Source organism: Haliotis rubra, unplaced genomic scaffold (assembly GCF_003918875.1).
Source record: "Haliotis rubra isolate DU_JTF1 unplaced genomic scaffold, ASM391887v1 Scf74, whole genome shotgun sequence".
NCBI classification, from domain to species: domain Eukaryota; kingdom Metazoa; phylum Mollusca; class Gastropoda; order Lepetellida; family Haliotidae; genus Haliotis; species Haliotis rubra.
In genome coordinates, this window is record NW_025767457.1 from 2,303,878 (window position 1) to 2,316,479 (window position 12,602).

Sequence of the window (12,602 nt, forward strand, 5' to 3'; positions counted from 1 at the left end):
GTAATTGTGATGTCCAACTCTTGTGTGTATGGAAGTATGAATGGTTCATCCAGAGTTGATTGAAAAACACTTAGTCACAGATACTTTTCCCAATGGTAGAAACAATGGTAGTGAAATAAGAAAGTAAGATAATTTATGGATAACAACTTCTTTATTATTTATGATGCGACATTTCGGTATAGATCCTTATACCGCTGTCAAGCAAGAGTGGTTGACAACGGTATAAGGCTCTTTACCGAAACGTCGCATCATATATATAATATTATTATTATATGATTATTAATAAAGAAGTTGTTATCCATAAGTTATCTTACTTTCTTATTACTCGACCGCCTCCGTGGTGTAGTGGTTAGAGCATCCGCCCGGAGTGCGGAAGGTCGCGGGTTCGATCCCCGACTGCGTCATACCAAAAGACGTTAAATATGGTACTTGTCGGTCCCTGCCTGGCGCTCAGCATTAATGGGTACATCAAGGACTGGTCGGCTCGGAGTCAGTATAATGTGTCTGAGTGGGGTATTCATGCTTCACTGCGGCATGGTATAACAGTGGGCTAGCACTATAAAACCAGCTTAAGTCTGGGCTAGTACAAGCAGCCGCACATACACATACACACGCATGCACGTCGTCATATGAGCGAAATATTCTCAAGCATGACGTTAAACCCAATTCCACCACCACCACCACTTTCTTATTACTCACCAACTTCTAAAATGCCAATCAAACAGATCAATGGTAGAGAAAGTTCATTTGCTCAACAACATGATCAAAATATATTCAAACGAATAAAGTGAATGCCTAGAATTAGAAGCTAAACACACATGACAATCTACCAATTACCATCTACTGGATCTTCTTTCAAGTGTGAATTCAATGAGATTGAACATTAATCATAAAACTTATTATATTTACGTTCAAAACTGTTGTGGTTTGAAGTAACTTTAAAGCTAAAGTAAAGTCAATACTGGTAAAACCACTTAAATGAACCAACAAGCATGAATATGAGTCTGGGAAACACACACAAGATGGTCAAATACATCATTATAGCCCATAGGCAGATTGCAGCACAACTAAGGGACCGAACTCTGCACAATCCTTGCACAGTCCCCTGTCATCCTGAACAGGAGACCTGAATGCAGTTAACAGACTCTGAAAACAGACCTTTGACTGATGTGCATTTCTCCACCATGATCCTGGTAACAAGAATCACGGAAAATATGTTAAGTACATCCAGTTTTGTCCAGCATAGATACTCACCGACAGACCAGGTTGAGGAGGAAGTGTGTGATGGCTGGTGCTGACTTGTCAGCCAGTGTGGTAACCTCCGGCCACAGGGAGTAGATGTCGAGGCAGACGGCAACATACAGCCCCCGCCTCCCGCTCATGTACGGGCCGAGGATCTGCAGCTCCACCTGGTGCAAAATATAGGTATGATTAAGTCTGGCTAGGTATAAAAGTTCTAATAATAATAATATGGCCACTTATATTAGTGTTGCGAATTGGTTAAAATCTCATAATTGATGATTGGTTCATTACTACCGATCAATCAGCGAAAATAATTGGTTAGCGTCATTTATGAAATTTGTTAATGCGTTTAAAAATAAGGACAAAAACCATGTAGTTCTATTGGGGTGTATTGGCCAAATTTCATATCTTTAAAGGATGACTAGTATGTTAGGAACATAACTTTCCTGGAATCTTTAAGTTAAATTCAATCATGACTTGAAACGAGCTTGTAGTGCTTACGAAATATAACAGACAAAACCAACCATGTGAAAAATATTGTTAATGAAAACAAGTGTTCCAGAATTGTTTGTGTATTATGAGAAATTATGATCGATTGCTTGGTCATTTAGTCACTACGACCAATCTTCAATTATTTCAATTAATCGGACCACCACTAACTTATATAGTGAACTCCACACTGCAGGCACAGGCTCTGAGTGCATACAACATAATGGACATTATTACCCCGGATAACCCAGGCTGCCTGTGAGGCGCTAGGAGGTTAATAGTCTTATGACTTATGATCCCACCAGGTACCCGTTTTCTGCTGGGTGAACAGAGGCAATTATGAACAAACTCACTCCGCTAAGGTGGGACCCCGTGTGTTAATAGATTTAGCAAGAATTGGAAATATGAAACATATATGATACATTTGTTTATTTGTTTAAGACATACATGACACTAGATACTTCAGACTGGACTAGATGATCCAGTGACTACAATATCAGGAGCATTCTACACGGTATGGTCTGAGTGCAACCAGGAAGTGACGCCTGTCAATGTAATCAATGAGTCTGCTACCTCATGGTTGCTGGGACCTATTCTTCCCCAGGACAAATTACATAAAATTACAAAGTTTTAACATGGTAAAAGAGTAACAAATGTGATAACAATGTTACAATACCTATTTTAGAAGTAAATGTATGGTATTGCAAATTTGAGCAAAATATACATGGAATTTGGGAATTCTGCTTTTATTGTCATTTTACCTAATTTGCATATCATAATCGGATAAATCTTAAGAACAAATGCTAATATAATTATCAATCATTCCCTGACTGCTTTCTTTAACTAATGATCACTTTTTCATAATAGACATTATAACCGATTCCCAAGTTGCAACAGTGCCATGGCACTGAAAATATTGAAATGACACAGATGGATTATTTTCAGTGTGCCCTGGCGGCACAACTAAAAAGATGAAAATAATTATCACCATGATTCATTTGATATAAATTTTGACTCAAATAACTAAAATGATTCAAAACTTAGTTTGCCACCCCATAAAACTGTTCAGTGGCAATCTCAATCTCACAGCTTAACATGGGCGTGGCCATTTGAAAACCAGTCTGTAACAGGAAATCCTGTTTTGGGTGATAACATAGTTTGTGGGTTAGGTTATGGGTCAAGGACAATATGAAGCTGAAATATTTTTGCGGCCACATAGTGTACAGGAAATCCAGCTCTCAATTTTACAGGGCAAAGATTTTTTAAGCTCTCTTAGAGCTAAGATAGTCGTAAGTTAATGTTAATGTATTTCACTTTACGACTATCTTACTATCTTAGCTTAAGAGAGCTTGAAAAACCTGGGCCTCTAGACCCTTAGTGCTAAACACGGATAAAGTGATATCTTAGCTGATTAAGAGAGCTTCAAAAATCTAGACCCTGAAACACGGATAAAGTGATAACACACCTGGGCCTAGATTTTCGAAGTTCTCTTAGCGCTAAGATAGTCGTAAGTTAATGTTAATGTATGTCACTTACGACTATCTTAGCGTTAAGAGAGCTTTGAAAATCTGGGCCCTGGTTCACATGATGTTTATTTTAATTTATTAAACAATAAATTGAAATGGCCTAATTGTTGAGATGCTTTAAGTTGTATCAAAAGGTATAGGCACACTTATTTTCACACAGGCACATCTAAATTATCTCTCTGGGTCCCGTTGTAAGGTGATCGTAAGTCCCATACCTTAACATAGAGTTACGACAGTCTTAGCACTAAGGTCGTTTTGTACAACGGCAACCTAGTGCCCTATCGCAATCTTTTAAAAAAACACAAGGCATTTCTATCCCTGATTTCTACGTATCAACCAGACAGAAATAACACAGACATACCTTTTCCCAGAAGTAGGTGGCGGGTTCCATGTCTGGCTGAAAGAGTTGTACAGGTGTGCTGGAGACCATGCTGGTGTTGCCGTCATTGTCCCCGCCATCTTCCGCGTCCTGCTTGATGCCGAACAGCCGAGACAGGGATGGTGTGATGGACATATTGACGTTGCTGCGTGATGCTTGGCAGTAGGGGCAGTTATGTATGATGTCTCGTACGATGTGGGAAATTCCGACCCAGTAGAACCGACTGCTGACGGCATTGGTCGTCTTCTCAATACCATAGTGGGTTCCTGAAGAATAATGTTAGTCTTTATGTTCTTTGAATACACAATGTCATTTAGAAAGTGGTCAAATGATATATACTTTATATTTGGGATTACACTTTCGCATGAAAGTACAGATTCTAGTATTTTTTTAGGTTGAGTCCATCCAGGATTCGAACCCACACTCTCAGTGAGTGAGTTTAGTTTTACACCACACTCAGCAATATTCCAGCTATATAGTGGTGGTCTCTAAATAATCGAGTCTGGACCAGACAATCCAGTGATCAACAGCATGAACATTGATCTACGCAATTGGAAACCGATGGCATGATGCAACCAAGTCAGCGAGCCTGACCACCCGATCCCGTTAGTCGCCTCTTACGACAAGCATGGGTTACTGAAGATCAATTCTAACCCGACCTTCACGGGTTTTCATGGGTTATATACAACACAAGTTCTCACACTTGACTAAAAGGGAGACAAAACTCCAAGTTTCAAACCAGTGACTGAGAATCAAATTTGCTTAGGCCAAAAAATAAGATTTATGGTTCGATTTCCTACAATTCAGAACTAGGGTAGGTAGGTAGGGTTTGTTTGTTTTTTCAAGAAAATATTTTTTACATTATACAATTTAAAGAGGCACGGGAATATTTAGACAACCAGACTTACATGTTTTGTGTTGATTAATGCACTGTAACAAGACAGAAACAACAAATGGTTAATGCCAAGACTCAGCAACATCATATACTATGCACATCAAGTTTGGACCAGACAAAATATACATAGAATCCCTACATGAATAGAATGCAGTTAGTATCTACGACAAGCATGGGTTACTGAAGATAACAAACATGGTCAATAAAATGTGAAATTTGATATAAATTATCACGAGACATATGATGCTTTACCATTTAAATTGTACTTTGTGTTCCGCTAGACATTGTCTTTTACGCAGACTACTGTGTGTGTGGTCTCATAAACTATGGCAGAAACTAGCAATCAGACGTATGTCTATTTTGTACAAAACTACCTGTGATTCCATTAAATAAATACGCAATAGATCTGTGGATTTATAAAATACAGATATAATTTTGGATCAACAATCAAATTAAACTGTTGATCCACTGTTATTTTATCAGAAATAATAAGTACCAATACTGAGATAATTTGGCTGCAGCTTTTACAATAGATTTGGAAAAATAATAACACCTTGAAAAGATTGATTGCTATTGACAGATAAATTTCACACATAGAACAGTTTGATCAGTAGCCGTTGAGGCCTCACCCACCCTGGTGATGCTACAGCAAATGAATGAAAACAACATGTCAATATCATAATTACAACCAAAACATTAAACATAAGGCAGACACCTTGTTCGAGGAATATATCGGTTAGTATACACACAAAGAAACAATGTCACATACATCTTAACCGGAACAAACGTGTTTGATGTCACGTGTCTCTGTAAGAATCTAATATTTAATAGTATCTCATTATCTGAGTTTACTATTACACGTAATAATCTCTATATCTGTGCATAAAATTCTGCCAAGCAGAACTGAAAATACAATATACAAGATAAATTATCATGTCTAGGGATAATTTATCTCATATTTCACATTTCATTTACCAAATTTGTTATTACCTGTTCATTTACCTTAAATCTCTTAAGGGATACTGTTTAGTTTGTTTACTGTGTGTTATATGATGTTCACAGATAGCTTCATGCTTTACATCTTGTAAGCATTAATCCACATCAAAAACATTGTCACTTTGGCTGTACCTCATTATTGTGTTGGAGTTTTGGTTCTGTTTAATGAAATGCATGACAGGAATATATATTTTAATGATGTAGGCTTATGCTTGCTATTTACCTCAGTGTTTCTTTATGTTCAATTTGTGTTATTATTCAGGTATCTTATCTGGTATTTAGAAACAGACAAAATACTTTCTACACATTTCCTAAGAATTATTTAAAGAAATATCCTTTTTAGTGGAAAACATATGTAATCTCTATTATCAATAAATATTATTAATCATAATTTAGACCATAACTTGACTGTATTTTATTCAAATACCAAAAATAATTCTTCCATTTTAATGTGTAACGTTTTTGACACTTTCAAACTACTCCTGTCAAATGTCTTTGCGTCAGGTGTGACCTTATTTCACGGTTCATCATTAAATTTCAGACCCCCGGATAAAACGGAAGCAGATTCGATTTGTCACCGCACCTTCCGGGTCAATATGTGCCTCCAACACCGTTTTGCGTCGTTCCTCCTCGCTGATAAGGACCTTCCGTGGGACGCTCTGCTTGGCGTTATCATCCTCGGCATTCGACTTTTTCCACTGTTCGATGAAATACAAGTCATCCCCTGTTAGAGAGAACGATTTGGCTCTTTTCCTGACCGCTCGTTTGTCACAGTCCGACAATCCTGGTGGATATTGACCACTCTTCAAATATAAATAAACAGTAGACAGATTTATGTGCCCTTTCAAAATATGCCCCCTTCCATCCTTTTTGGGGGTCTTCTTCATTGTGCACAAATCTTTCTGTCAAATTTCACCAATATGTACTCTATCAAGGGTATCGAATTTTAGAGGCAGCAGTACCGCCTCAGCCGAGCGACCACCATCTTGAAATAGGACCCGGATAAAATCCTCTAGGCCGGGAAATGTGAAAAGTGGGAGCGAAAGAATATAAACGCTTAAATCGAACATTAGAAAACAAAGCGTTTTGAACGTCAATCAACAGGCCCTGTCTAAGTAATTATATTATCTGCGACCTTTGATTCAGACTTTAAACAAATATACATACATATTTGAACAAAAGCATATATGTTTGGTATTTAATAGTAATGAAATTAAATAGTAGGACCTTCTTAATAAATATCCCATGACATTTCAATGCAAACATAAGCACCTTCATGAAACGATAAAGTGTTCACAAATGAATACAGCATAAAGTTTGTGCATATAAAAATATATTAGAATTAGAAACAATGGATAAATTCAAAGCAATAAGTACACTTTGCTCATTCCATGGTAAACACTGATGGTGATTTCAACCATTGTAGCTGTCTCTATCATAGACAAATAATTAATACAGACAAACATAATAATTCAAGTTATGTGCAAGTTTATTTATGCTAGCCAGGACAATGACAGTTTATTGGTGCTAGCCATGACAATGACAGTATATTGGTTCTAGCCAGGACAATGCCTGTTTAATGATGCTAACCAGGACAATGCACTATATTGGTGTTAGCCAGGACAATGACAGTTTATTGGTGCTAGCCAGGACAATTATAGTTTATTGGTGCTAGCCAGGACAATGACAGTTTAATGATGCTAGCAAGGACAATGACAGTTTAATGATGCTAGCCAGGACAATGACAGTTTATTGGTGCTAGCCAGGACAATGACAGTTTATTGGTGCTAGCCAGGACAATGACAGTTTAATGATGCTAGCCAGGACAATGACAGTTTAATGATGCTAGGACAAATGACAGTTTATTGGTGCTAGCCAGGACAATGACAGTTTATTGGTGCTAGCCAGGACAATGACAGTTTAATGATGCTAGCCAGGACAATGACAGTTTAATGATGCTAGCCAGGACAAGGACAGTTTATTGGTGCTAGCCAGGACAATGACAGTTTATTGGTGCTAGCCAGGACAATGACAGCTTAATGATGCTAGCCAGGACAATGACAGTTTAATGATGCTAGCCTGGACAAATGACAGTTTATTGGTGCTAGCCAGGACAATGACAGTTTAATGATGCTAGCCAGGACAATGACAGTTTATTGGTGCTAGCCTGGACAATGACAATTTAATGGTGCTAGCCTGGACACATGTTACTTTAATGGTGCTTGCCCAGACAAAGCCAGTTTAAAGGCTGATGTAGTTCTTTAGTCTTTATATATATTTCTTTTAAAATCCAAATATTTTGCTTGTATATTCTTAGAAATAATTAGTTGTCAGTTTGTTAAATTTTGCCAGTCAGCAACAACACAGTATATCTGTACTTTTGTGTCACTCTCTTATTGACCGAGACCAAGAAGCTCAATAGACTGATTGGCCAAGCTGACATCTATTGTTTAACTGCATGATTTGTTCATCCTGAAAATCTATCAGCACATCATAGAACTGTCCAGGTCTGCAAAGGGACAAGTTGTCACAAAAAATCAAGTGAGTTAAATATCCATTATTTATATATTGTATTGAAAAAATTCAATATCTTTGCATTGTCTTTCTGAGTAAACTAAATATATGAACTATAAGATAAAAATAAGTTATGAGTAATTATTTAAATATGTATAAAGATCCCTAAATATTATGTCACTGCTAGTGAATGAATGGATGTGTGCAAGTATTATTTCATTCTAGAATGTTTAATAGGGTTTTGTAGATATAGTTTGTTTAACATATAAATTTAGATATAATGCATGCACGATTCTTTGTGAATAGTATATGTACATTATTGTATTTTCGGTAAGCGTTCCGCCCGTAACCCCCACTTGAAATGTATTCTATTTATTAGGATTATATTGAGGGGTTAGAGGTTAGGTTTAGGTTTAGGGTTAGGGTTAGGGTTAGGTTAGGATTTATGGTTAGGTTTAGGCTTTTTATAAAAACCATAGGCATTGAATGATTAAAAATAAACAGGGGTTATGGGCGGAAATATTTCCGTATATTTTAGTCTACATGGTGTGTGTAACATCCTTCAGGTCCAAGAATATGGAACTCCATAAGTGTGGCAGTTGAGATCACTTCCTTGTATTACTTAATAGTAGGCATTGTTTGGAAAGAGCTCCTTATGTACCCCCGCCTAGTAATAACTTTGTATTGTTTGAAAAAATTAGATGGGGGGTACGTAAGGAACTCTTACCCATTAATTTCTTTACATTTGAGCAAGACCGGGGGTATATATCCATGTTATATTCATGTTTAGTGCCATAGCTCATGTCTTTCTGATTGTATCCCAATTGTATAGACCAATGAAGGTCTGGGTTAGAATTGGTCTTCAGCAACCCATGCTTGTCGGGAAAGAGTTCCTTCCGTTCCCCCAACCCTAAACCTAACTCTAAACCTAACCCTAACCCTAACTTACAGTTTGGACTCTTAGTCATTTTTGTTAGTTCACTCGTAATTGTTCCCTTAAGTTTTGTTAATAATTTTAGCATATGTTAACTTATAAACATTATTTGGGATGGGGGAATGGGAGGAACTTACTGCTTGTCGTAAGAGGTGACTAATGGGATGGGGTGGTCAGGCTCGCTGACTGGGTTGTAACATGTTATCGTATCCCAATTGATCAGATCGATGTTCATGCTTTTGATCCCTGGATTGTCTGGTCCAGACTCGATTATTTACAGACCGCCACCATATAGCTGGAATATTGCTGAGTGTGGCGTAAAACTAAACTCACTCACTCCCAATTGTGTACACCGCCGCCGTGGTGTAGTGGTTAGAGCCTCCGCCCGGAGAGCGGAAGGTCGCGGGTTCGATCCCCGACCGCGTCATACCAAAAGACGTTAAAATATGGTACTTGTTGGTCCCTGCCTGGCGCTCGGCATTAATGGGTACAACAAGGACTGGTCGGCTCGGAGTCAGTATAATGTGTCTGAGTGGGGTATTCATGCTTCACTGTGGCATGGTATCTCAGTGGGCTAGCACTATAAAACCAGCTTCAGTCTGGGCTAGTACAAGCAGCCGCACTTACACATACACACGCATGCACGTCGTCATGAGCGAAATATTCTCAAGCACGACGTAAAACCCAATTTCACCTCACATCACCCAATTGTGTACATCGATGCTCATGATGTGGATCACTGGATTGTCTCAATTATTTACAGACCGCCACCATATAGCTGGAATATTGCTGACTGCGGCATAAAACTAAACTCACTCACTCACATCTTTCTGCATAGTATTACAATAGTATGTTGAAATACAATGTACATGTATTTATATTTTGTATTTAGGTCAATCAGTAATGTCAATTTGATTACATAAGAATACATCAAACTCGACCTGCACTTTACTGGTATGCCGGTTTCATGGTGCTTGTCTGGACACATGCCAGTTTGATGGTGCTAGTCCGGAAACAATCCAGTTTTTTTAAGCGGAAACAATCCAGTTTCATGGTGCTAGTCTGGACACATGCCAGTTAAAACAGGCTGAGTTACCATCTGATATCACCAGGAACCATTTTGCTGGGTGAACAAAGGTAAAGTTCAAACAAAGTCATTTGCTTTACATAGGTGGATCCAGAGGGAGAGGGGAGGGTGTGAGTGCGTGCATGCTTGCAACCCCCTTTTATCCTGAAAGCTTATTAAATGACCATTGAAACTCGTGAAAACAGGTGAAAATGAACTGTGCACCCCCCTTTCTAAAAAAGCTGTATCCTTCCGTGGCTATAGGAGACACCGCATGTGCTTTAGTATGGGGCAGGGCCGAAGCCCAAGAAACGAGTCAGGCTGGCAATTGTGATCACAGATCCAATTATTCTCCAAGACTGACATTGCCAAACTTCACCCAACTTGTGAACAGCGTGTTGTGCAGAGGATCACATGCCACGCTCATATTATCTGTCTTACCTCCAACATAGCTACCCGTGAAGATCCGGGGTAGAATAGGTCTTCAGCAACCCATGTGCTTGCCATTAAAGGCGACTATGCTTGCCATTAAAGGCGACTAACAGGATCGGGTGGTCAGTTTCGCTGACTTTGTTGACACATGTCATCGGTTCCCAATTGCGCAGATCGATGCTCATGCTGTTGATCACTGGATTATCTGGTCCAGACTCGATTATTTACAGACCGCCGCCATATAGCTGGGATATTGCGGAGTGCGGCGTAAAACTAAACTCACTCACTCACTCCAACGTAGCACTTAACCTCTCACAAAGATCCAAGTTACAACTGTTCTTCAGTAATCCATGTTTGTCGCAAGAAGTGACCAGTAGGATCAGGTGGTCAGACATGTCATCGTGATCAAAATTTGTAGATCAATATTCATGAAGGCAGTCACCAGATTGTCCGATTTATTTAAAGACCACTGTGATGTTGGTAACCTATTGCCGCGTGGCGTCAAACAACAAAGGAAGAAACATACAACCAAACAGCTAATTTTCACCTCAGTCAGGCTCATAACAAACCAAGTGTTTGCAACTAACATGGCAATGTACCGCGCCGCTAAAGAAGAATTATTATAATTTTTATTATTATTATTATAGTATATTTATATAGCGCACATATCCACGCAACTGATGCATGCTCAAGGCGCTGGTATTTTCCCCTCGATCATTGGATGTCAATCTCAATGGCACATCGTATTATCCGTCTCAACTCCCTGGGGAGTATACAACTCTTGCTGCCACTAGGCGCACCGAGTTATTGTGGCTTTCTCAACGAGGTACCCATTCAGTTGGGTGGACTGGGACACATAGTCACAGTACTTTGTCCAAGTTTACAGCACGTTGCTGTACCCGCAACTAGGTGTTTGCATGTATTGATGTGGCCACCATCTGGTCAGATACCAACGGATTCGTGGGTTCTTTTAAGTGCACAGGGTTGTGTACTGTACACTAGGGGTTGTGACAACACTGAGAATGAAATACAACTACTAGTTTTTATCTTTTGGTCACATAGAAGATTACCTTTTGTGTGATGTAGTTTTTTAGTCATGGTCACTGCTCTGAATCTTATCCTAACTTAAAGATATTTCAGGAATATAGTAGATTTGAATGTACAAATGCAGATGCACATATCCACTGTCAGTATCAGTGAGTATTAGGGCTGGGCTGGGTCCAAAAGTTCTACCCGGGTACCCCATCCATTATTACCCTACCCGGATACCCGTTACGTTAATTCCTGACAGCAAATTTGTAAGAAATGGCAATATGTTCTTCAGCTCTAAGGCTAAAATTATGTGAAATGTTTTGTGGTCAAAGTGTCATTGAAGATAAAATCAAGGTCAGCCAACTCGACTGGTGTCTTCGTAATCTCCTAATGTAGGCTGTCACCAAATTTGAAGGTGAGGTGAGGTGAAATTGGGTTTAACATCGTGCTTGAGAATATTTCGCTCATATGACAACGTGCATGCATGTGTGTATGTGCGGCTGCTTGTACTAGCCCAGACTGAAGCTGGTTTTATAGTGCTAGCCTACTGAGATACCATGCCGCAGTGAAGCATGAATACCCCACTCACACACATTATACTGACTCCGAGTCGACCAGTCCTTGTTGTACCCATTAATGCCGAGCGCCAGGCAGGGACCAACTACCACCGGAGGCGGTCTCCAAATTTGAAGGCAATGGGTACATCAGTGCATGCGATATCGCGCCAACAAGAACCGGGACGTAAGGACGGACGCTGTTAATAATTACCCGGGACCATTCTCCACTTCCTCCAAACTAAGGTGGTGAGTGATCAAGGGTCATTATGATAATGAAATTAAGGTGGAGAATAGTGCAGGGTAATTATCATGGAATTAAGGTGGTGAATGGTCCAGGGTAATTATCATAATGAAACTAAGGTGGTGAAGTCCAGGGTAATTATCATAATGAAACTAAGGTGGTGAAGTCCAGGGTAATTATGATGATGAAACTAAGGGTCCGTGTTAGTTATTACATAATGAACACATAATACACTATCGCGAACAATTGTTCCAGAAACAGCAGCTGTATCTTCCACAGGACACAAAACAAGCCATGTA

At 39.2% G+C, this 12,602-nt stretch overlaps 1 protein-coding gene across 1 annotated transcript in view; it reads right to left on the bottom strand.

Annotated features, from left to right (window-relative positions):
- Positions 1 to 6,514, bottom strand: part of LOC124259859 — a 30,243-nt gene extending 23,729 nt beyond the window's left edge. Inside the window, exons 1-3 of the mRNA XM_046694074.1 lie at positions 6,111 to 6,514; positions 3,619 to 3,902; positions 1,255 to 1,409 (exon numbers count right to left, since the gene is read on the bottom strand). Coding sequence (XP_046550030.1) covers positions 1,255 to 1,409; positions 3,619 to 3,902; positions 6,111 to 6,414 — 743 coding nt within the window. The 5' untranslated portion in view covers positions 6,415 to 6,514. The remainder of the gene's footprint in view (positions 1 to 1,254; positions 1,410 to 3,618; positions 3,903 to 6,110) is intronic.
- Between the last annotated feature and the right edge of the window lie 6,088 nt (positions 6,515 to 12,602).